This window comes from Scomber japonicus, chromosome 18 (genome assembly GCF_027409825.1).
Source record: "Scomber japonicus isolate fScoJap1 chromosome 18, fScoJap1.pri, whole genome shotgun sequence".
NCBI lineage: Eukaryota > Metazoa > Chordata > Actinopteri > Scombriformes > Scombridae > Scomber > Scomber japonicus.
Genome location: NC_070595.1, coordinates 14,409,408 through 14,436,545, shown reverse-complemented (window position 1 = coordinate 14,436,545; position 27,138 = coordinate 14,409,408). Strand labels below are relative to the sequence as shown.

The window sequence follows — 27,138 nt, the reverse complement described above, 5'->3', positions numbered from 1 at the left end:
TCTTTTTGCAGCCAGTCAGTTGTACTTTGACAAGGAAACGGGAAAATAAGCTATTAAATAGTCTTTTAAGTGGTTTAAAATGTAAAATCCACAAATGTATCCTTTCGTCACATTAAATTCCAGGAACAAATCTTCATCTTTTCTTTCTTTAAGAAAAAACCTGCTGTGTAGTAAAAGGGGCATTCTCCCGCAGCGCAACCTTGTCTACGCAGAGAGCTCTTATCTCTGTCCTTTGGTGTTTGAAGTGTCATTGGAAGAGGATGCCTCAGAAATTGCTGAAGAGCTCATATTTCTTGATCCAATCCATCTGTGGTGCTTTCTTCTTTTCTTTGGAATGGACCTTCATCTTTTCCTCTGCTGCCGTAGCGCTCAGACTCAGGCCCATCTCAGCAAATGGGTCCAACAGCCGGGCGGCTTCATCGTCCGCCAGCTGGACAGAAGATATGTAAGACAAAGACAGGTTGAGGGAAGCCTGTGGAGTATCAAAGACCAAACACAGTAGCATATATCAGTGCTCACACCCACCTGTGTGCTGTTGCCCTGGCTGCTGAGGTCGGAGTGTGTGGACCTGATGGACTGTGTGGTGGAGCTGCCATTGATATGAGGGCTCGGAGACCCGTTGGATATGGATGGACCATCATAGTCTGTGAAAAAAAACAATCGGTCAATGCATGACTTGCCTGTGAAAATTCGAAATCGCAGAGCACACTACTTTGCGGGTGGAGCAGTCCTACTTTTGATATGGCTGACTGAAGGGACAACGCCGTTCCTCTTAAAGTGATCGTCTGTGTCAGGGTCCACCACCAGCAGCCAAGTCTCATCGCCCCCTTTCTTTATGAAGGCCACCACCTCTGCGTGCCGCATGCCCTCGATGTTCATGCCATTTACCTGAAGAAGACAGAGACAAACAGAAAGGTTTTTGGTAGGAAAGGGAAGAGGCTTCTCTTGACAACCTTCAGTGTAATTGCTGCTCCATCAGTACTCCACACACACTGATACTGGCTTTCAGGTCATTTTATATTAGTTGACACCAGATTTAGATATATGACCTTCCTCATGTGTGTAAGTGTGTAGCTCAGTGTATAGCCAACGTTAACATCAGCTAATCTGCAAACTGTAACCATTTGATACATATTATGTGTCTTTCTTGTGTCTTCTTAACTTGACTCTTTGAACGACCGCACAAGAGTTCCTATGTGTGTATGCACAAATGGCAAATAAAGTTCTTGAATCTTGAATCTTTTTTATGAAGTGTAACTAGTGTCCATGCAGATGCCCATAGTAGCAGTCAGTAGGTTACATTTTTCCACAAATCTTTGGGCATATCTTCCAAATACAAAGAAAGACACAAAACAGCTATACTACGACACAGTATTCTTGAATGTCCTGCTATCTCAAAAAAAAGGCTGAATGTGTGGGTAATACCATAATATGTGATACTATCCTTCTTGAAAGAATATTGGTTCATTTGGATTTCTGTTTAGGAATAATAATAGAATAATCAGGTTTTCTAAGTTATTTAATTGTTGATTTATATTCACTTGTATTTTTAATACAGTGCCTGAATGAACCTTCTTCCTCATCACTCTTTTTCTTTCAAATTTGACCTAACCCTAATCCTAATATAAGTGATGCTGAAAGCCTATTCTATTTTATTCATCCAGGAGGGGGAGCCACAGGACAACATACTGATTTGACATGTTCAACATTTGTATCAGTCTATTCAAAGTTGCTCAAACTTTTGTCATGACTTACGAATCCTTGTATCAGTGATGTAGGAAAGCATATGCAACAATCAGACATCATTCACAGGGCCAGAAACAGCAAAACAGACGGACATAATGACATAAGTGAGCATGTGACTGACATCTACGTGACAATTGTCCCTGCTTCGTACACCTAGCTAGTAAAACACAATAGCTTGTTGCTGCCTGTTCTTATCTAGATGTTGAGTGCATTTGGAGGCGTCTGTTTTGTCTAGACCTTGGCCTCTTTGAGGCAGGTAGCTTTGCACCAAGCCAAGTTAGTGTTGGTACACATTCAATTATTGATGGCTCTTCTGGGCTCTGGCTATGGTGCAGGTTTCAGGTGTCAGTGACCTAAGGGGATTTTGTTTAAAATTCACTGCTTATGACAAGAAGGATAAGAAGACGGGAGAGATAAATGTAGAAAATACGAAATATGTGTTTTGACATAGACTTAATGGGTATTTCAGGGAAGAAAGGAGGAGAAAAATATATCAAAAGAGAGATCAAGTGGAAGGAAGAAAACATTGTAAAGGAGATGGAGAAAAAAATGGGGTAGGATAAGCACATGGAAAGTGAACAGCTCCTCCCCTCTCTACTCTTCTTCTCTGCATGAAGAAATCTCAAATCTATCTGTTCTTCCCATGAGTCATGACGGACAGAAAAAACAGACAGACCATCAGTCAGTCAGGGAGACAGACAGTGTGATTCAGCGAGAACAGGCACCTTAGCATCTTTGTATTCGTCCACACAACAGGTGTTGTGTCATGTTTCACAGCCATTCACAGTCCATCCCACACTCTGTTCTCTGCACTCTGGGCCAATTACTACATGCTGTAGGAACAGTACAGAAGCCTGTTTCTCATGGGACTCTTCCTCAGGAAACCTCTCAATAGTGTGTGTGTGTGTGTGTGTGTGTGTGTGTGTGTGTGTTTGTGTGTGTTGGTGTGTTGGTGTCATCAAAATCATAGGAGTCCAGTCACCCGTGTCTACTGGTGTATTTTGATGTGGTTTGTATATGAGTGAGTATATGTGTGTAGGAAACGCCATCAAAACAAACTATTTTAAAATGCATCTGTACATTTGTGAATATGACATGTGCAATGCACAGGTCTCAAATGCTCAGTTTTCAGTTGCTTGAAACTTGGCTACGCAGAAAACTGTGAGAGGCGTCATCATGTACATGATGAAATGAACTGTAGCCTGCTGAACTCCAGCAGGCTGTCTTAAACAAGTTGGTACAGATAACATGTGATTCTGTAACCACATAGCCTATGTGTTGCCTTAAATCAGTTCAGAAACCAATTTTAGTAGATAATCTAATGAAATTTGAATTTAAAAAAAGAAATTTGATGTTCCCGTGAAAAGAGTTTGTGTCAGCAACAAACTATTATGGTTGATACAGGATATAAGCTGCTGAAAAATAATTTTGATATTTGTTCATTGACAGTGGCTTTAAATAAATGTCTTATTTAAAGCCTTGAGCCTTGCCTTAACACCATTAGAGAAACCAAATTTCTGGGTTGCCTTTGTAAGACTGTCTCCAGTGTTTTGGCCCCTGAAATATAGAGCATAGCAAGTTTGTGTTAAACAACAGCGCAGGATTAAATGTGTGTTTTGTGATGCATGTGGGAGAGTGAGAGTCTCGACCCATCATCATGTTGGTGTCAAATCACTGTGATCCTGTGATGTAGGCTATCATGATATAAGTACCAGTGCATTTGTATGATCTTCTTTCAAAAGCAGAGTGAGTCTGTCACACGTCTTGTTTATGAGAGTACGCATGGTTGAGCTCAGGCAGAACACAGAAGCTGATGAGGCATTCACCGGTGTCAGTGCTTCTGCCAAACATTGGCAGAAAGCTGAGCTCTCATCATAGCCTTTTACAGCGCTAGCTGCTGATACACCTCCAGTGTAATGGGGCGTGGTGAGAGAAGAAGACAGTGAGAGACAGAGAGAGGGAGATATGTCATGGTTGTTCACCTCTCTCTTACAAGCTGCTGACAGATAACACAAGTGGCGTCCTGACGCATGGTCGGAGACGGTTGCAATTATCAGCATACACACATGAGCACAGCGGCCAACGAACACAACGCTGGCTCAGATTTTTAAGGTCTGAACAAAATGAACACACTGAGATAAAGTTATTAAGTTGGTATTCAACCAGATTTACCAGAGTTGCATAAAGAACACATTACAGTATCTTCGATGTAGGATAAATCTCACAAGAAATTAATTATAATTATGGTAAAATACACATCATATTCATTAGGAACAATTAAACAAACTAATATCTTATTATATTTTATTAATGTATATGTAATTTATATTCAGATATTTGCTTTGGTAGTTTGTGTACATGTTCATTATACCAATAAAGCTCCTTTATTTGAACTGAACTTAGCCTGACACTGCCTGGAGCACCTTCCAACTTAACTTGTGTGTGCACATGTATATATGGGTGTGTGTATTCATCATTTTATCTCTCCATGGAGCGATGAAGGGAGGTAACAGACTTTTATTGCCAACAGTGACCTGCTGCAGGATGTTCCCACACACTCTCACCAGCCATCTAATGTTGCAGTGAAGCATCAGTACATCAGTTGCTTCTGATGCCAAGTCTGTCACTGTAGTGTGATTAACAACATTTTACCTCTTACAGACTTTCACTTCAAAACATACTGATGCTTTTCCATATTATGGTCCATTGACTACACATCATGCAGAGTTTATATTACTGCAAACTTTTTTCCAAAGTTTAGACATATTTTCTACCATCCAAGCCAATACTGGCTTCCTTTCAGTTCACTATGAAAACCATAGTGCGAAGACTGGAAATTATACCCAGCTCCTTCTTTCCAAATGTCAGTACATTCCTGCAATCAGTGATTGAGTATGTTTAAATGCAGCCTTTAACCATTAAGATAATCCACTATAGTGATATAGTTTCTTTTGTAATTTCTCCTCGTCTCTGGAGACTCCAACAGAAAAGAGCTGAGAGTCTGCCTACTGAACAGTCCTCTCTTTAATCAAAAACACCTTGTAAATAATTATATGTTAACAGGTCAGTTAGTCAGTTAATAAGGACTAATAAAGAGGTATTTTCAAAACAGGCCCTGCTGATATTTTGTCATGAACCAATAGCTGCCTGGAAATTATGAGAGCAATCAAAAGCTCATTGGGAAGAAGTCTAAAACATGCACATGACCTTCTAAATGAACTTTGTTTAACCTTTATAATAGGACCCGACTTGAGTACTGTTAGGCCTACTCTGGAGTCTGGTCTGGACCCTGATGTACAGCCAGTGAGGGCGAGGGTCATGGGAAGGAAGGGTTGAATTCTGTGTGAGTAAATTTAAATGAAAGAATGAAAGAAAAATGATGACGATGGGAGGGGAAAGTTGACTGAACCCCCATTCTCTGTTTCAGCACACATTACAAACGTTCACATCAGAGAGATGACCTGACATTATATGCTTTCACTACTAATTTCCTTTACCATTTTGAAGAATTGAATGACCTTCAACTTTTATGTGAGTGACACTTAAATTTATGCGGTGCTGTGTATCTGAATTCTAAAGTTTACAATCTACTGTTGCTATTTTTGTTGAGAATGCTCTCTTCCTTGATGTCTTGCATATTCACTCTCTGCTACTGTCTTCATCTTACATCCACTGCACACATGTCTGTCTCTCTAACTGTAAATGTTTTATAAGAAGAGACATACATGTACACAAACACCTCCTTCCCTCCTCCCCCTTGTCTATCCCCCTGTCAGTCAGATTGATTCTTCTCTCCCCTGTGACCGACCTCGTCTATCTCTGCAGTCTGACACACAGTGAAGATTGAGTCCCGGCCTCAGTTCCTGTTATTCTTAGAAACAGGGACCCAAACAGATGCAGGTGTGACTCCTGCTTTTCTAATGACAGCAGTAATTACAACACATTCAGGTGGTCTCCCTCTACCTCACATGCTTGTTTTGGTTATACATAAACATGATCAAATCAATTAAATGAAAACAAAAGTTCTGAACACAGAAATCTGTCGACTCTTTGTGATGCTGTGAGCGGCCAGCAGCTGCTTTCCCTGGAAAAGGGGGAGGCGGCACTATGTGTTGGTGTGCAGTGGATTAAATGCTCAAGAGAAGCACGTCTATGAGTACAGATGGATTTATTTGGAGTGAATAGATTTGGATTAATGTTTGGAAATGTGGGCACATGTGCAAAATCAGGTGTGTAGGCACACAGTGACATGCATATGCATCTATAAAGATGCAGAAAAATCCACAACTCTGGAGTAACATACAAACATTTTTCCAAAGGGGCAAGATGGATGGTCACAAGACTTAAAGTCCTCTTGAGGAATTTTTTCACAACCAGTCAATCATGCCTTTTCTCTCTTTCAGACAGCTCGACTCTCACTAACTCATTTATCTGTGATCACCTCATTAGTGTGTGCACATTTTCTGTGATCTCTTCATTCCTGTTTCCACTCTGCTGTGCCATCCGAGTATACATACGCATGGAAACACTTACTCAATACTGGCTTGGTATTTTATGTTTGACAGCTCCTCCAGCTTATCACTGCTGCTGTGGAGGCTCTCCATGACCACTTTAACATCTAATTAAAATGCTCACTGCTCTGCTCACCCAGCACCACTTGACTTAACACCTCACACATAGTTTCAATAAAAACTGGTAATTGAGCTTTACAGTAAGTTACTGCAGTACTTCTGTATTGGATTACATTATATTGTCAGGTGTTCATCCCCTGTACACCATCCAGAAACTTCAAACTCACTCTGCCTTCCTTACCTCAATGAGCCTGTCTTGTGGGCGGAGCCCAGCATGGTCTGCAGGTGATCCTGGATCCAAGGAGCGGATGTACTGTCCAGGCCGAGACCGATCACTGTGGAGGTTGAAGCCATAGCCCATGTCAGTGCGCACCAGGTGGCACAGACGTGGAACGAGCTCGGATGGGTCAACATGGGGCCGTGACTGGGATTGGGCCTGATCTTCAGCCTGGGCAAGAGCCTCCTGGAAGAGAGTGAGAGAAGTATGTTTTTTTCTTTTAATAAGTGCCAAAGAGAAAAAAAACAGATGCTAAACTTACGTAATTAAAGGGAACATTATTAAAAATGTAGACTAAAATATTCTTTAACCAAACTGATGAAACTGTAGAGATGAGAGGCTTGGTTCACAGAGAAGATACGCTAAGATACAGTGTTTAAATTGCTTAAAAGGCCATATAAGAGGTTTTAAATGGTGTACCATGTGTGGAAAGCAGGGACAAATCAAAATTACATGTTATTTTCTGCAAGGCATGTGACTATTTCAAGAGACAGGTGACTAAAACACATAGTTGAGTCATTTGATCAATTATAGCAACCACTTTTCAAGCCAGCGGGTGAATATTGTATACAAAACCTTGTGGGTGGAGTATAAGACTTGAAATATTCCACCATGACTGTGATGAATAGTTCTGGAAAGAGTACTTGTAAATCATTCTTTTGTTGCTTTACTCTCCTTTCTATGTTTTGATTTTGTGCTGTCATTCAGTCGAGGAACAGGCGTCACATTTCATTATGGAATGTGTTTCATTTTGGAGTGTAACAGGCCATTTGCAGCATATCACTAACGGCGCTAACAGCATGTGTGAAGACATTTATAGAATCTGTATAATTGTGCTTCGAGCGCTACAATGTGATCATCCTGATTTACCACCTACACACCCAAGAAAACAATGTGCAGTGAGAGGGATGATAGCTGCTGGTCAGCTCTGTAACCTCAGCTGATATTAGCTGTGAGGTAACAGACAGGTATAGTAGGTGTTGGGTGACCGACTGAGTCCATATACAGCACACATGTAGATAGCATACGTATAGGACTGATCTGCAAAATATATTACGTAACTAGAGAAGTCTATTGTTTCCACTGCATATGTGAAGCTGTCATCATGGTCCAGTTTGTGCCTGCTAAAAATACATATTGAGTATGTGGGCAGGGTGAGAGAGAGAGAGAGAGAGAGAGACAGACAGACAGAGAGAAAGCGAGAAAGGTAATATAGAGATGATTTTTTCTGACAGAAAAAAGAGGACTTTATTTAAACGTATCATTTCTTTCTCTGAACTCTATTTCCCCTTCAAATTCCTGTGCGAACATACTGCAAATACAACTTTGAAATTATGAATGCCTACCATTCTACCCATCGCAAAAACATAACAGAGATGGCAACGTATAATTTAATTTCAGGCACCAAATTCTTTAGGGTAGCAGTGACCTGGGCAGGTTTCCATGAGAGGGAGGAAAAGAGAGAAAGAGAGGGGGTGGGGGTGACCTGACCTGGAATAAAATAATAATTAAAACTAGTCCAACTGACACGAATCCCTCCAGATTCTCTGATTTCCTGACTGGGGAGGAAGTGTCTGGGTTGGGCAGCAGGGGTGGATCTTCCAAGGGAGGGAAAACATATGAATATAAAATCAACTGTATTAGCATCCTGGGATCTGGGCAAAGAAGAAAAATGGCAGAAAACTGGGAGAGGACCAAGGGAATAAGCAAGGAGAGAGAGTGCGTGGGAAGGATAGAAAATTAGATGCAGTGAGAGGAGTGAGAAAGAGTTCAAGAAACAGCACAGAGCAACTGAAGAGGATACAGAAACCGGAGGAATACAGAAGACTGATAAGCAGATAAATAGAGAGACAGAAAATTAAGACTACAGAACTTTCAAAGACAAAGACAACGGGGAGGAAAAGAGTTTGCAGTGGAACTCCTCTAAGATAAACAGTGTGAACAGCACAGCTGGGAGTCATTATGTGGGGGAGACGCAAGTGTCTGCCAATCTAACCTCTGACTGCCTTTCAATGCCTGTCCGCACCCCACTAATCACCCCCTGGGGCATGTACCATCTTTTAAACTCTGTGTCGCTGACGTTAGTATGCATTTAGGACATAGGCTGAATTTTGATTTGGTCTGTTTGTGATGATCTCTACAAGGTTAGTGATGGGGGGTGATAACATGTCTCTGCATGTGTTCTCTGAGCAGTGTCAAAGAAAATTCATCTTTACTGGTGGTGGATTGATGCAGATGTGTGATTTGTGTGTTGGTGGGTTAAACTGTAAAAAGCAGAGACTCCAGGTTTGTTAGCCAAAGAGAACCAAAGTTACCACACAAACTCTCCAAACCACAGATTGAAATGCGGCCACCATGTTTGTTTGAACTGTGGGTGTTGAAAACTTGGTTTTTGTGAACAATATTTTGATGGGAGAGCGAAAAATAGGGTGTAATGTTTTCCTACTTTGTAGACAGACTAGCTTGTTATCAGGAAATCAGTTGGTTATCAGCATTGGAAATTTTTCATTTCAAAGCGCAAACTTCACATGGGAGGAGAAGCAGTTGGAACTGCTGGGAAAACATGGAAACTATGTTTTGTTCCAGTCGGATGAATGTAACTGCAGCGCAGCTCAAAACAAGTTCACATGGAAAATTCAATCAAAATCAGGAAAACAATATGGAATATTTCACGCCCACTGCAGAACATTATAGAGTTCAACACATACAAACACACATGCATGTACTGAATGGGCGTTTTGACTGTGGCACACTGAGAGGATGTACTGACAAAGTGCCTCCCATGAATTCCTTTAGCTTCCAGTCACAATCGGCCTTTGTTTCTGTTAGTCTGTGGGGGGGAGCACTGTATACATACAATACTTGTGTTTGACTCTGTGCATGGATTATGCAATTTTGATTACATTCAAAACTGCAATGTTTTTCTTTTTTTTGTTGCTTAATATATTATGACATTAGCTTTTTTACAGGTGCAGAAGTTGTGACTTGGGATGGCAATGTCAGTCTTAAGGTTGGTCAGTCAGTCTGCCTCTTTGGTCCAAACTGAATTATTTAAATAACGATTGGATAGCTTGCCATGAAATTGTGACACATAGAGCCCAGTGGATCAAGTCTACTGTCTATGGTGGTCTCCAAATTTTAGCACTAAATATTTGGCTTTAGTGACTAACTGCATAATCATTTGCTAGTTTAGTGGGCCGACTGCAGCTCAGGAGGTAGAGTGGGTCATCCACTAGCTGAAAGAACAGTGGTTCGATCCCTGGGTTGTCCAGCCCGCCTTCCTTCCTTTAACAAGATACTGATCTCCAAACTGCTCCTGTGCTCAATATGTTTGCGAATGATTAGAAACTCCACCTTGGCACCTTGTATGGCAGCCTCTGACCATAAGTGTATGACTGTTTGTGTGAATGGGTGAATGTGACGTGTAAAGTGCTTTAAGTGGTCGGCACTATAAATACGGTCCATGTGGAGGGATGACACAGTTCAGGAGACACTTAATGTTTTTTCTCTGATGTGTGAAACTGATTTGTCATCAGGCACCCATTAATGTAGAAAATAAAATGAGCTGAGCTGAGTTCAGTTCAGCTCTTTTTCACCATAAAGTACATCGAGCATTGTCAGTGTGTCTGCATGTTTGTGACTGTATCTAAGTTTTAATAGGACCAGTCTGAGGTTTATGTGGTGAATGACTAAGAATGAGGCCATACCCATTTGCATGTTTAATTTGTGTGTAGTATGTCTGTGCATATAGACACATGTGTATATTTCCTCTGAATGCCATCGCTAGCAGTTGCATTGGCAGTTGATGAAACTGGATCGCAGCTTGTTGAATAATTGAATGATGGCCTACTGTGATGGATGGATCATGACCGCTGTTAACCCTTTCACAACCAAGGATCACTGGGTCACTGTTGGCCCATGACACAATATGTGTGTTTGGGCATGCAGTCATATGAGTGTGTGCATGTGAGCTGAAATGCTTTGTCCCTGAGTTGCTAAAAAGAAACTTTAATGGGTGGACCCATTATTTTTTAATTTTTTAATATAATTCTGTAACTTCTCGGTAATATTCCATGTATGTATTCTAATCAAAATATCAAGTCCAAGTATGTATGTATTGGCATCAAAATGCCATTTTCCTAAGCCCAAAAACAAAATCTCTGGGCTCTCCTCCAGCCAGTAAACTGCTCCGGATCAGCACAGAATCCAGTGTGACTCGTGGGTGTTATTCATCCTGAATCTCCGGCTCTGCTCCTGGTCTTTTCCTCCAGAGCTCCCAGCACTCAACCGCTGTCATATGCTCCGCCTGGTGCATTAATATCACACACAGACTCAGCCCTGCGACATTGTGCATACTATATCTGGACAATTTTTTGTGCTCTCTATACAATGAGTATCAGGGGCGGGTTCAGCACTCTAATCCACACCACTGCTTTTTGCGAACAGCTGTGTGGGCGTTTCCATTTGAACAACCCAGAAAAAAATGCAGATAGAGTTATCCTTAAAATCCAGTGTATATGCATATCTGTGTGCATATAAAGCATTTTGTCAACGATGCTCTCGCTTGCATGCTTCTCATTGGGGATTACCGCAAACTTAATATCCCCATTTTAATAAAACAAGAGATCAAGTTTCCTTTGAGTCCTGAGTCAATGGTATGCAGTCTTTCCTGGTGAGTTTGGTTTGCTCTGAGTGCCAGCGCATAATATCTTATGAACTCAACCATAATCACTACAATTCTGTGTGCATCTACTAAAGTCAAGCAATGGGTAAAGTAAAAGAAAACCTGATAACAAGCATGTTGACTTATTGAAAGAAAAAATAACAATCTACGTTAGTTAAACAAACAAAAAGCATTGTGTCAAACTATTTTGATTTTCTCTCATGCAGCTGAGGTAAAATTCAATCTGGAGTTAAGTAAAAGTGTATTCATCTGTTTTTGTTCCATGGCCCAGATGTATATTTTTTATGACTTTTTATGACTCAGTCAGAGTTCTTCCATGACTTAAAAACTGTATCCCTGTTTGTTAATGTTGTTTCTCAGCTTGGAAAATTTTTAGTGCAATCAGCAGCCAGGTTTCCAGCTGGGTTTGCTATATAGAAATGACTTCTAATGCAATAAAAGTGTCAAATTAAATGTAGAGGACACATTCTGGTGTATTTCTGTAAAGTGAAACAAGTACTGTGTTTCTAACGTTTGCAATGTCATCTGATATGATGCATCAAAACTTTTATGTTAATATTGAATTGTCGATGTTTCTTTTTGAATCAAGGGCTACATCAGACATGGCAGTGCCTTGAGATGCTGTTCAGGCTGCAAGGAAAAAAAGGAAAATAAATGAGTACAATAGATCTCTGCATGATGAGATGACTGTAATGCCCACAAGTGAACATTTCCTGGAAGCAGCAGCAATGTCTGCTGGCTGTTAACCGAAGCCAGAGTTTATCTATGATATCTACAAAATCTAATTAAAAACTGAGCAATGAATGGAAATGTTGTTGACAAACAACAGCAAGCACATGGGACTACTGCTGATGCCATGGTTGACAACAGTTACCATGGAGACAACAGTGGAACCAGTCTAGCTAGATCCATCTGTCAGAGCCAGCTTATATGGAGGAGTCATAGCTTAAACATGTGGGGTAACTTTTCAGAGTTTTCAGAACTAGGTGAGAAAAACACATAGCCCACATGCATACCATTGATTTCATGCAGATTAAAATTTTTGTAGACTTCTGTGTGTACTGGCACATGGTTCACTGCCTGCGTGACAACAGGATGCACAGACTTTATAGCCTTTCAAAAGTACTTTTCAAAAAATCCCTCATAAGTTCTTTACCAAATTAAGAATCCCATGTCTCAGATGTTCTGACAGCCCACATGCAGCTGCTTCAAGTGTTGCACAATCACAGAGGAAAAGAGAATATCTGGCCAGATCACAGTGGGCCCAAAAGCAAGAGGAGTGGGAATGGAGCAAGAGAGAAAGGAAATGACAGGCGACTGGAGAGAAGCAGAGAGGGATCTGGAGCTTGAAAAAAAAAATGAAGGAAAGGGGATCAGAGAAACAAAGTGACAGGAGTGAGTAAGAGAAGAGAGTACAAAGTACAAAGAAATGTAAAGACAAATATAGAGTAGGCAGAGAAGGAGATGATGCACAGCACATGAAAGACAGGAAGAAAAGCAGAGATACAGAGAGAATTTGAGACCACGAGGACTGGCCCAAGATCTCGTTAACCAACGTTTTTTCCCACTGGTGTTGTGTTGTGGTATATTGCGTAACAGCTCCAGGATACGAGGGCTGGCTGTGTGTGTTTGTGTGTCCAACGCTGCTCTATCAGGACAGGCCTGCTGAGATCTGTTTATAAAGGACCCTGCTCTGCTCCAGTTTGTACACGTGTGGTACGTGTGGTACCTGCTGTTTAAATGTTGCTGGAGATCATAACTCAGGAGCGAGTAAAAGAGAAAGAGAAATGTTACGGTGGAATCTGTGAGAGCACGAGTTAATGCACCTACTGGAAAAATAGGATGAAAGGATGACATAAAGAGCAGGTGATGGCAGGCGGAGAAGCAATATGATCAGTTTGATATACTGTATTAGTCATGGATCAAGTTGTCATACTGTGCTTGGCTAACAAGACTCTAGTCTTGCCATGTAGTCTAGTCTACACGGCAGCTAATTGAACTCCGGGTTGATGGATATAGCAGGTTCAAGATTTTATGGTTTTTATGTTTTCTGAAATAGCTTTTTAATGTATTTAGATTAGTCCGCCATTACTGGCTTGGATTCAAGTTGCCTTCACACAAGAGATTCAGTGAAAATGACGCATCATTTGATTCAGCGTTACTGTTTCTGATGCTACCTCACTGATATCAGTCTCACAGTTCACTTTCATTCTCCCTCAGCTGTAACAGTCCTGTATTAAGTTACTGCTAATGCAATTTAAATATATCTGTTTAAACTAGTGAAACACAGGGTGGCTTTTAAGTGTGAAGCAGTCACAGGATACATAATGCATTTTCATAGGGTTTGGCTATGACATCCAAAATACCTCTACAAAACAAGACAGACATTTTTTGCAAGTGAGTAACAAGAACAAGCAACAGTGAGTTTACTGGAGAATGGCTGGACACCTCCAACTCCTCAGCAAAGTGACCAACTATACTGTGTGTGGAAAAGTACTTGCAGCATGTTCAGCATGAACTTGAGTTTATTTGGCAGTACTGTATACAGATGCATCGAGTGTTGTATCTCTGACAGAGAAGCTACTGAAAGAGTGTTTGCTGTAATATTAAACTGCACTTCCTGTCACCTCCATTTGCTTGTCACCAAATCAACTGGGACTGAAATCGTAAGGATTACATCTTGAACTCAAGTTAAGAGGATTTAATTTAATGTCAAAACAAACAGGTGGCAGAAACTATGCAGGTTAAAGAGCAACGTCAATTTGCTGATATTGCACTATAAATGGACAGCACCAGCATTCTTTTTTTCTTAGAAAGTGCAAAGACGGAAGATAGATGGAAAACAAAATGTTATGTTAATAGGCTACATACAGAATAAACTGTATCCACCTCCTTGCATTAACTATGTGAAAAATTAACACAGCTAATGAGAACAAAAAGCCATTTATTAGTCAGTAATTACGCTGTGATGTTGAGACACATCTGTCATGCTGTCCTAAATATCTGATGAAGCAGAAATGAATGTTGATCTCTGTTGTCATTTAACACCTGCTGAAGAAGCCTGCAGCTCAACTGTCAAGCTGTCTGAAAAGCTGATGGGCGGAAGCTGCAATTAGCTGCAAAACTCCTGCGTGAGTGAAAACATATTGTAAAGGGTGTTGTGGCTTGAGGCTTAACTGTCACTGAGCGCGAGATGGATATGATATGAAGGCTCTCAGCTTGACTTTTTTGTGTGAATAATTAGCAATAAAAATAGTCTATCTTGTACAGGAAATAATATTTTTTCTCCCAGTTGCTTAACAATTGAGAGCTAAAAACAATAAACCTTGGTGATCCCAAATTATTATGTTTCTATCCTTTCAGAAGATTATGAATGTCACAACAGACATTGCAACACTCATACTCCACAAACCAAATGTCATTGCTTATGTGTCCCTTGGGGTTTCAAAAATTAACATTACAGCTGAAATAATAATACAAAATAAGAAAAAACTCACAAACTCCACTGAGTGACACAAGCACACACTTGCTATATGGTTGCTGACTAGCTGATAAAGTGATGGAATATGGATATTGAAACTACTGTCCTTTGAAGAATTACTTGATAAAACACCAATAAAACACATTGAGACTTGTAAAAACATACTGTACATTTTCCCCAATCAATGCATGCAGAGCTAAAGTACGACGTCACCCACTACTCGTGTTTTTCATTGTATTATCCCATTAGTTACATGGACTGAATGCTCTCCTTTGAACAAGAGTAATGTAAATAATATGTGCAAAGAGGTGTGATTCCTTAATGGTACCACTGCATTAATCGCATCTCTGGGCTCTGGCAGGTCAGCTGTGGCTCCAAACAGGACATGTTTGAAAATTGTGAGAGAGAAAAAAGGCACTGTTGCATTATTATCAAGGGATCTGCACAACATAATGACTCAACCAAATGAGCCCAATCTTCTCTATAGACCACACACATTTGGGGAAATTGGCATGTTTATTCAACATGGTATTTTGCACCAAACAGTGATTTTTTGCCTGATTTTGCAGGCTGCAAATGAGAAAACCTGTCATTAGCTGTAGCTGACTTTTTGTAATTAGTTTAAACCTGAAGGAACTATAACTAACACTAAATTGGACACTAATTAAGGTCGTTTTCAGATTGTAACTCATGGTTAACTTCTTTTCCACTGAGCTGAATCTACAGTCTGTGTATGATCCTGTCTTTGAATTACAGTATATGCTACTTTACATGTAACATATGGGTTATTTATTCTCATTTTAGTCTATGAGTGCTTGAGAAACATGCAACACAACTGTACTTACATGTCATGTAACTACAGCCACTAAGTGAGAGAGCTATAGTTTCCATGAAAACCTGAAGTATGAAGTTGATTCAAATTTCACAAACCTATTTCATGCTACAGAAGCCTCTGGAAAATGCATCAACAAGCACTGATGAGGACAAATAAGCTGTCCAAAACGATACTCAATATCTGCTTCCACATCATTCACCTCCTCTATATCTAAAATGACTCTCACCACAATTTATCAGCTATTATTTCAGCCTGCTGTATGATAACGGTGTGTTAGTGAAAGTATACAGAGACAGGGAGACTGAGAGAGAAAAGAAGGCAAACCCACAGGTGGCGTAATCACCTCTCATGCATTTGCTCCATCTGTCTCTTACTCTCTTTCTACACTTCATTCTTCCTTAATCCCCTATTTTACTGCTTCACCCATCCACCCTCCACGTCATGGTATTTCATGTCCTCCTGAGCCCAAACTCCTTAACCCCTGCACTCTTTCATACTTTCTCTCCCTCTTATCTTCGAGTGAAGTGGCTGCACAATTTAACATTTATGCCAATTTGCATTTAAATGTCAATTTAAATTGTGTGGGCTGCTACTGGCAATGCTGATATATTCAGTAGTTATCTGCTGCTATGTGTGTGTTTGTGTGTGTGTGTTACGGATTAAAGGAGTTTGTATTTAAAGGTGAATTGAATAATTTTCTCCTCTCATCTTGTCTTTGGATGTTTCAATCTATTTTTAGATATATAGATTATTTATTTATCATTCTTGTCAGTTTCTCTCTCTGTCTTTGTTTTTTATGTTTGCAATGGGACTAAAGTTGATTTTGGTGATGTAATGTATGTGTCTGTGTGTGTGTCTGTGTGTGTCTCTCTGTGTGTGTGTGTATGTGTCCACACCCCTGTTATCAGTGTGTGACAGATATTACTCGTCACTTAGTTTGGACGTAAGACAGCGAGACAGAGAGGAATGCAATAGAGGCAGAGAATCTGGAGAGTATTAGGTGGTGGTTGTGTGTGTCTGTATATATTTGTCAGTGTGTGTTTGAGAAATGAAAGCTAGACTGATAAATTGGCATATACGAGCATAATGCAGATACATTGTTAACAGTTTATATATATATATTGAGGACATTAAGGTTTTGGATTGTTGGTTTGACAAAACAAGATATTTGAAGACTACATTGTGGAATGAGTTTTGACAGTTGCTAACATTGCGTAGACTGAATAATCAACCCATTAATCCATAAAATAATCAGCAGATGAGTTGATAATTATGATTAGTTGCAAGCTTATGTGTATTTACTCAGGCTGGGCCCCACTATATATGTGACAGCACAGAGACACAAACATTCTCTGGGAGGGTGCCTCATACTGTGGATGACACAAGTCCAAAGATTAATGTAGTCCTCTGTGCGTTTGTGTTTGTCTGCAAGAGACAGGAGATATGTATAAAAATAGCAAGATAGATAAACGATAAGATTTCTGTCGCCAACTCGCCAACTTTCCAAAGCATAATGAATCAATCCATGGAGATTCCTGTCTGCTACATCACATCCTTACTCATACTTGAAGGCATATTCACCTCATACACACATAGAAACTAAACCTCCCCTTCTTGTTTGTCAAATGTTACTCATCGAGTTCTCAGTTTATCCATAAGTCCTCCGAATCCTCTCTTACATTGCATTGACACCCACAAACAGAGCAGAAAAAATGGATCCAAGGGGACATTTTGTGAGAAGAGAATCCAATCCAAAAGGAGGGCCAGTGAGATATTAGAAAACAAATGCCTGACTGCGTGGATCAATGTGTGGGAATATTTGCTGGCTCACAGCTGTGTGTGCAGTGGTGGGAAGATACAAACTGAATATGTGACGGGAGTGAACGTGGTTGGAATAACATCCCAGCACCACTGTGGACAAACCTGTAAAAAAACCACAGTTTTGACAGCGAGGCTGATGTGGAGTGTATGTGTGCTGCAGTTCACCAAATTATAGATCACAGATAATAATAGCAAGACATTCAGTACAAAGCTCTCTTCATTGTTTTGGACTTTTCATACAGCAGTAATGAGGCAGAGCAATGGAGAATTTATCACTGCCCTCCTGCTGAGTTCTCTGTCTTTACAATATTTGTGTCTCTTTGTTTCTCTCTCTCTCTTTGTTGGCAGTGCTGTGTGTGGGCAGCGCACGGATCGATCCTCGGCCTGGTCACAGCCGACCTACGCTCCACTGATATTCCCACATCCAACAACTGATAGTCAAAAGAGAAGATTAAGAAACAGGAGACAGAGAAGCAGAGTAACTCTATGTTTCTGCAAGATAAATTATTTATTGAGAAATCAGAAAGTTCGAGAAACTGACAAAATACCAGTGTCCATGATTCAAAAACGTACTTTAGAGATTAGTCGGCAGGAGGTGGCAGGCTTGTTTTACCACGTTCTGACCCAGTAAAGACTGTACAAAAGTAGTGCAATCTATAAATAATGCTGAAGATTTGGGTCAAGCTTCTCAATTGCTATAAATACAATTTGTGGATATGATGAGTTCAGCTTTATATTCCATAAAATTAAGGTTTGGGTGGGTGAGCAATTGAGCTCATAGAAAAAGAGGTCTTTATTATTTTACATCTATTTATTCAAGCGTTGCAACTTAATCCATGACATTTTCTAAGTTAACAAGGTAAGCATCTTTATTGACTTTATTATCAGCTCTGCATGGGGAGATATAGTACACAGAGTCATACAGCTGTGTTCACTCTCACACTCTCACACCCACACACATTTCATACAATACACTCAGTTGTGTGTCTTTCCTGCGTTACCCACCTTACTAAATTCCACCCTTTCTGTTATTTAATTCCCTATACATACACACACCCATTCCCCACTAGTGACCCTTCCACATCCTAAAGGCCATGTTTTCACTCCAGGAATTTGTTTCACACACACACACACACACACACACACACACACACACACACGCACACACACACACACACACACACACACACACACACACACACACACACACACACACACACACACACAGAATCCAGACCTTTGCATCTTGATGTAACACAGTTGGTATTCAAAGGAGGGGGGCGGGGGGTCTTGAACACCAGCTCCAGATGTTAGTAAAAAGACTAACACACTCACTCGCTCTCAACAGTGTGTAGTGTCATTTAAAATTCATATGTGTGAAAACTCATACTGTATACTCATATGATGTCTTACAGGATTGTTTTGTTCTTTTAAAAAAAGAAAGCCTAAATATTCACTTCAACCACTCTAATGTGCTGTTAAAGTGAATATTGGGTGAATATTGTGTGATATGCCAGGTTAAATAAAGCTTAAACAAATTAAATGTATCTGCTTTGCCAGAAAGAGCACACTGTGGAGGATTTCTAACATTGTTTCCATGCTCCCACATCAATGTTGACTGCACTGCTACTGTTCGGCCCTCCGAGTACAGTATCATACACAACCTCAAATGCCCCGCGACAAGAAACAACCTCACATTTGTTCACCTCTTAAATCTGGGTGGCATTCAGAAATTGTACAGAGATGATCACATGAGCTGAAGTGCTGACTACCTCCAGACAACTTCTGTGCTGTGTGCTGTTACATTAGAGCCGACAGACAACATCTCTTTGCCTGTTATTATGGGTAAAATGAGAAACTGAGCCAGGGAAATGGGACAGAGACGTGGCCCTGAGTCAGGGAGCTGGAGCTTTCATTTTGTACTGTTATAAACTAATGGCCAGAGAGGATCCTGTTTTGGTAGCAGGGGCATATTAGACCACAAAGCAAAGCAAAGTATTTGAAGAATCATATGCCCCACAATAAATGAGAGTTATTTTTCTTGTTAGGATAGTTTTACAACATTTGCAAATAGATGGAGGGAAACTAGAAACAGGTCAGAAAAAAGTTACTGTTTGTGTTTATTCAATCCTGACCCCATAACCTCAACCCCTGACCCTGTGCCCAAACACTGTGCTCTCTGTCCATGCTTTTCTCGCGCTTTCACTGCGATACCACAGTCACATCCCATAAAATGAATGGAGTCTAAAGATGCACAGAGATGCACAGGTCTAAGTATGTATAGAAGTTCTCTGTAGGAGGATGTTGTTAGGAATCCCATGTGTGCTTCTCCATATTTGGCTTGTTTGGTCTTTGCTGCTGTTTAGATGGAAGTTAGAGGCTTCACCACCTGTGACACACATACACAAATATGCACACATATCCTTAAACATAAACTAAACTAAACTAAACTAAAAAACATAATATGTTATGAATCTTCATAAGTCACACAAAGCTTTTGACCATGCATAGATGCACATGCATGCACAGGCCTCCACCACATACACACTCCACCTCTTTAACTGTTTAACCAGATATGTGTGCATGTGTGTGTGTGTGTGTGTGTGTGCGCACGCTCTATAGTGAGCCTCTGTAAGCCTCTCCAAACCCTACACATGTTGCAATGAAGTTTATTACAACAAGGTGCCATTCACAAGTCTGTATGCTATTAGTTGGGTCAATCATCTGACCCCCCAAGTCTGGACAACAACAACTGTTTCATATTGATTTGTGCCTGATTGAGTTTCTAAGCACCAACACAATTTAAAATAACCTTGAGAAAAAGACAGTTTGTGTTGTGCCCTGAGATTTCTATTCATGTTTCTCGAAAACTCCATCTCTTCCCATTTCTCTTTGTCTCACCATCTCTTCCTCTCACTCTATTCATTAGTCCTTATTTCTTAACCAAAATATGCAACAGTATCTTTCCAGCGCAGTAATTCAGATGCTGACCATTATTACCATAGCAACGACTTTCTGAGTATGTCCTAACAAGTCGGGTGTTACCAATGTGAGTGCAACAGGACTGGAAAGAACAACAACTGAAGGCCACAATATGTTTGTGTGTGGTGGAGGCCTCGCCACAAACTGAAAGGGGAAAAATCAGACCAGGGAGAGGTGGGAAAGCTGCAGGAGTGCACCAGAAACAACATCCCCCCTGAAAAAAAGCACCTTTGTGGCAGGAACATGTCTGACTCTCTGTGGAGAAATATATGCTGACTACTTATGTCTCTGTCTGGTTGGCATAGTGATGAATCAGAATTACTGTATGACTAAGTGGCTTGATTATTTGAGGAAAGTGGGGATTATTTGTTCTTTTACTCCTAATTTCAATTAAGCCTGTGGTTCAAATTCTGGAAAATGTTGCACATTCATTTATATCGTGTCTTCTGCTTCTTCACATTTAGAAAAGATGCCCGATTCAGATGCATATAATGGTACCGCTTATGAATGATGCACAGAGTTCAGTTTGTGTGAGGATGTGTGCACCAAAACTACCAAAACTACCAACATAGACATGAATTCATACAAACACGCATTGAAAATAGAGAGTATTCTGTAGGAAGCTTATAGAATATCTAGTCATGACTCTAATTTCATTTCCAAGCAGGTTTTTGCATGTTTATGTGTTTGCATGCTAAAAAAAGCTCCTGGTGAGAAAGTGACACCTGACACTTTATCAACGGCTTTAGTGACAATGACACACCCCCATGACACACCTTGATGCGTGTGTGCAAAAGGGAGAAAGACAAGCACAGAGGAAGAGCACTGACACCTCAGGTGTGTGCTGAGGTAAGATGATACATCTCAACCCAGAGTAATAACGTTCTTGTCTTTGAAGCGTCTCTCCCTTTCTCCCTCAAACTGGCACGGGCAGACTCTAGCGTCAATCATCAGTCCTGTTAGATGTGTTTGATGTAGTCTGCTGGCCACCTTTGTGCCTTTGAGCGAATGATTGAAAAAAGAGAATGAAAATTGTTTTGGAGAAGTGCTTGATTTAATCTCATGTCTAAATTTAATACAATTTCCTCTGATATGAAATGGAGTGTGAGCAAGATGAGATGTCTTTAAAGTGTGTTTTACACTCTGTGGCTCAGTTCAGGTGGGTTTTATATGGCCCAGTTCACTGTACTTGGCTTACCATTTAAATATACTATAAAATGATGCACTTATCTTCAATGTACTCTGAAGTAAGAATACACAGAATTAATATTACACTCAGTTATAACTGTCAAGTTTAAAGTGATTTACAAGCTGTACCCTCCAGAAAGTCATTTGTTTATAGTATTTTTACACTTATTTTTGAAGGATAATACATTTGGTTTGATGGGGACTATCAACTACAATTCAGCTGCAGATGTTGCAACTATGTGTCCATTTTAACCAGCAGGCTACTGGGGCACACTATCCAGGGAGTCTATAAATGCTTTGATTCTCAGCTTGATTCTTCAAAAAAATTGAGATGAGAATGACTTATAAACATGGCTTTGATTATATTTGACATGTTTTAGAAGTACTCTACAGCAAATGGCAGATTACTTTAGTTTGGCACCTGAGAGACGACCAGCTGTAAAAGTTGTAATGCACATGTACCATGGATTTTCCTTTGCTCTATATCTGTGACTGTACTGTGATAAGTAACTTTATTTGGATTTCGGTTATTGGAGTTTTTATAACAGTTTTAGAAGCTTGTTAATGAGAGCTCAGACTGGGAGTTAGATGTCTCTTGAGTCTAATGTCCCCAAAGTAACACCATCTTCAGCAAATGTGCAAACCAGCCTAGTTTGTTACAAATAGTAATGTTACCACTTCAACACTTTCCTACAAGTTGGGTTTTGATAAGGTCAAAAAAGGAAAAATAATGAACTGACTATTGTTAATATACATGCAGCCATAGAGTTTGTGGGCGAAAATAAAAAATAGATTTTTTTGTTCATGGTTTACAGTATAGTGTATTATATTGAGTTAAGAATGTATGACAGAGATTGAGAATGGAGGGTGGACATACACAACCAATGTATCTATACATACTGTATACTGTATATATGGACACATGCATGGACAAACAGAAGCAACTCTGAGAATCTGTCCCTTAGCAGACTCTCTCTGCTGTGTCACAAATCAAGAGGAAAGTAAACATGAGAGGAATGCAACAAAAAAGAAACCTGGGGGATGAGTGGCCATAAAACAGAGGAAAAATACAGGCAGTGTCATGTAACCTGGGGAACACACACACACACACACACAAACACACACAGAACCTAGTGGGGATATTTACTGGGTAAATGTGCAAGTGATTATAGTTACAGAAAAGGTTTATGTTATCCATGTTTCTGCTGTGACCATGAGCATACTGTATATGAGTGCAGACTCTGTGTTTTGTGTCCTAGGAGGGATCAGACGGTCATCTTTAGCTGCAAATAATACTGTTGCTTTGACAGTTTTAACCAACTACAGTTACCAAAATATAAAGAGGAGAGGTGCGGAGAGAAGAACAGTAATGAACTCCAGTGGTTGTTGAGCTTAGGCTTTTGAATCCAGTACTATATTTCTACTGTTGAAACACTTAAAACATCTTCCCACTATACTAATATTCAATCTTAAAATGTAATCAGCTCAAAGTGATATAAAATGGAAGCAAAAACACTCAAAATAACAATAGTATAAAACGTGCCATGCAGCCCACTCTGTTCAGTTACATGTCAACCTGGTTGTCAAAATGTTTACAGACTATTATCTTTGGCATCTTTAGTGCTGAAAACATACAGTAAAAAAAAATCATTTGCACATAAAACACCCACCGTAACTAATGTACTGGCATATACAGGCAGCGTCAAGCCTTGTATCATCCATAGCTTCCCCCCCCCCCCCCCCCACCCCACCCCCTCCTTAGCCCCACTGAGGGGGGCCCACTTCCTGAAACCCCTTCCAACAAATCTACTAGTTTATTATTGGCTGCTCAGTTTTGGGTTCCCTCATTGCAACTGCTGCTCGCTCTCTTTCCCTCCTTCTTTTTCTCCTGCTTTACAATATGAAAAGAAATGTGCCTCTGTCAGCAGTTTCACTCTGCTGCTGATCAGAATGAACAAAACAACACAACTCATAACCTACTAAGGCGACTACAACAGCTGTAAAAGACAAGCAATTAATCAGTATATGTTTTAGCTCAAATTGTTCAGTGTTTGTTGATCAGTCTGTTTTTCAGTCTGCTTTTGTTGTGGCAATTACACAGCGTTGATTGCCAGAGCTCCTTGCCAAACACATGGACTACTGACTACTACACACAAGGCATAACATGCTGTATCAGTGCGCAATGTCAACACTGACTCTGCATATCTGTGGTGGAACGGCTTCCTTTGAGATGGGAAAGGAAAGAGAAACTTCCAATCATTTATAGACTAAAAAAAAGGGAGGTCAAGCAATAGAATCACATCGCCATTCAACTAACCGAGTAACAGAGGAGGGTTTTAAATGCTGTGACCCCATTGGAGAAGCAATGTTCGCTCTTTCCTCCACAGCGATTATGGTGATGAACAAAGTATGAATCTACCAACTCTATTATGTTAAGTGTCCATCAGCAGAGAGCAACTGAACTGAAAAGTCTGTCTCATCTAGAACAGCAGCTCACACATTCTCCTCCATTTTTTCCCCCCTGCTTTTCATTTTGTACTGCTAAAGCCTTTTTGGCTCATCCTTTCTTTCCATTCTTTCATTAGAGTCATTAAAGTCTGCGAGAAAGAGAGAAACAAGAAACCTCCAAGCATTTCCTGAGCCAAGCTAGGGCCAATACGACCCCACCAACCACTGTGAGTTCTCCCCACAGGTCACAAAGCCAGATCTGAACACACACACACACACACACACACACGCACACACACATATACACACACACACACACACACACACACACACACACACACACACACACACACACACACACACACACACATACATACACACACACTCCTGAGATTTAACTGATTGGCCTTGTCACTGCTCTTGTAGAAATAGTGCCTGAATGCCGCTCTCATATTGGCAGGGCGACCCTAAGTGAAAACACATGTTGTGTAAATGCAGAAAGCAGAAGTTTAGCGGCCTCGTCTCACTGATAGGGACCATGTGAAACCAAAGATGATCCGATCTCTGGGTTCCAGGGGAGACAGAGACAGAGCGGAAACACATCCTGTTTTCCATGTCAACATAGAATAATCAAACAGTGAATTAAAAAAAATTTAACAAAAATGTATCAAATGTCTATTTTGCGTTACGCAATTCAGCACAGAGCCCCAGCTATTACAATATGGATAAATAAACACAGGAAGATGAGATGTGAATGGCCGGTAAAACCATTCCCTCCTGAATATCATTTCACACTACATGATCTATGAGACTAAGGCATTTAAAAAATGTCACAGCCTGTAGTCCTCATTCATAGATTTGTTTTTACGATTTCTGTGGATTTCCTGTTCTGCAGAAGAAGAGTCACTGTGTTGTCCATTGCTAGATTTCTAACTTCTTACTGGTCCTGCCCTCTGACCTTTCTAGTCGTCTTTGACCTCGAATACAACATCTGGAAGGCTTTAAACTGACAAAGCAGCAAGAAAACAAGTCTGGGGTGAAAGTATATGTAAGTCTCTAAATGTCAAACAATTGCTTAAATCCACATGTTGAATCCATCTTCGGATCGGATCACATGCTTTTATGTGCAAATTTCTAACAACAAAATCATTACAGAGAACCAAATGTGAGACTGTTGGAAGTGTGCAAGAGTGCACATAATGGTGGCAAATAGGAAACAAATTTTATTATTCTTAATGCCACATGTCCTGCCTTGGTGGAGGGTCAGTTTACCTTCTTTGCAGCCTTTGACGGTGACCTCCTGGTGGGCTTCTGCACCTGGCCGCTCAGTGTCACCGGCTGCTTGGACACTGAGCCGTTCTCCCGCTTCTTGCTGGGGGAGGATGGGATTGAAGGCGGGGTAGGGGAGGGGGATGGTTGGGGAGAAGAGGAGGAAGGAAGCCCAGTACTGATGACAGCCATCTCCTCTGTGGCTGTGAGACGCAGGCTGCGTAGACTTTCATGTGTCTCAGGGTCCACCACCAGCAACCTGGTCTCATTGTCCACTGCCTTGATCCGCTGCACCACCTGTGGGATGGGATAAGATAGAATGACACTTTGTTGTAATTTTGTGGTCATTTCCTTAGAAAAGTAAGAAAATAATAAAACCATGACATCACATCAGTGATTGTCTAGAAACACTGATAGAAATATCCGGCTGTATATCCAAGATGATGTTAACAATTTTCTGGAAACATCTAGAGACTTCTTTAAGAAAGACGTCCTGACAATTAAGCTATAGATGGACAGATTCTGACATTTTCTGACCACAAGCAGCTAAGCACAATTAGACAGGTTTTGTTTTAATCTCTGCTGCAGCAAGGTTACAGAGCACCCTAGTACACAAAGTAAACAAAAGGTAGGTGGTGCTGAAGTTCCTCTGTGTCTATGAGCTTGGGAAAATGATTATCTGAGCCTGCTGTCTCAATCTAAACTTGAGCCAAGACATGGAGCATCTCAGACAGGCGTCCTTGGAAGTGAAACAAGACTTCATGCAAACAGAGGTGAATACACTTAGTAATGCATTTTACAGCAACTGACTAAGCCTAGATATGTGTAAGCATTTTAAAGTACTTCATGTGTGAACATTCACCAGTGGCTTGCTTATTTTCACCAGACATGCCAGTTAGAGAAGTGAGCACCTGGACATAGGTTTGAAATAAAAGCCACAGGTGGCTGCATGTGATCAAACTGTCAGGGAAAGAACAGACAAAGAAGTTTCAACTGTTTCACAGCAATAACTTGCACAGCACACTGTTGATTCACATCAAGAGGGGATTGCCGTTGTTGCAGGCCTGATAGTTATACAAACCATCCCACACAGTGTCAGGACTGATGGATGTACCCCTGCAGTCAGTCCTGTAAACTATATGAGTAGTAATGGACTACTTGCCTGGTGGTGTGTCTCTTTCTCCACGTTTACACCATTCACTGCAATCACACGGTCCCCGGCTTGCAGCCCTGACGCTTCTGCAGGGGAGCCCTGCTCCACTTTGCGGATTAATTGTCCGCTCTTTCCTTTCTCTCCATGCAAGTGAAATCCATACCCGTTGTCCCCTTTTGTCATGATACAAAGCCGTGGTTTCCGCTCGCTGGCCATTTCCCCTTATAGTTTAAACCCTCTGTAGTGTCCAGCTGAAGTATAATAATTCAAATGCAAATATAGGAGTTCAGGGGAGAAGGCGCAGGGCTAAACTTCCACGGAGAGAAAACATATCTGCCCGATACGCATATACCATATCCGAGGAGCAGAAAAATACAAGTCAAACAAATCCAAATGCACTTGAAAAGCAGAAATCCCACTGTAGGAAATGCATGCAAAAAGACGGTGATGGTAAACTTTATGAAAACAATGCGACCAGTCCACCGGATCGTGTGTCTTGCAGAAGCTGAAGCGCACTGCTGGCCACTCCAAAACAGATGCGATGCAGCGTGCAGAGTCTTCAGAGCCTCCGACAGAGCATCATTAATGTTAGTGCAGACTTGTTAAAGTCGAATAGATTACCAGGCGCTCACCTCTCCCTCAATATTTATCTATAACAACCGGTCGGAGAATACGCATACAGT

General features: G+C 40.7%; 1 protein-coding gene across 1 annotated transcript; it reads right to left on the bottom strand.

Annotated features, from left to right (window-relative positions):
• On the bottom strand, positions 1-27,138 carry LOC128378686 (Na(+)/H(+) exchange regulatory cofactor NHE-RF2). Its single transcript, XM_053338254.1, has 6 exons — positions 26,465-27,138; positions 25,306-25,599; positions 6,559-6,780; positions 735-888; positions 526-644; positions 1-430 (listed from the first exon to the last, which is right to left on the bottom strand). The coding sequence occupies exons 1-6, from the start codon at positions 26,669-26,671 to the stop codon at positions 266-268; spliced, it is 1,161 nt and encodes a 386-aa protein (XP_053194229.1). The 5' UTR covers positions 26,672-27,138; the 3' UTR covers positions 1-265.

Bases quoted from the DNA above. Each gene is read 5' to 3' on its own strand.
- LOC128378686 (XM_053338254.1), bottom strand. From the start codon at position 26,671: ATGGCCAGCGAGCGGAAACCACGGCTTTGTATCATGACAAAAGGGGAC. The intron at 889-6,558 runs GTAAGGAAGGCA...TGTCTTCTTCAG, and splicing joins CACAAGACAGGCTCATTGAG to GTAAATGGCATGAACATCGA. The intron at 431-525 runs GTGGGTGTGAGC...TCTTCTGTCCAG, and splicing joins GCCAGGGCAACAGCACACAG to CTGGCGGACGATGAAGCCGC.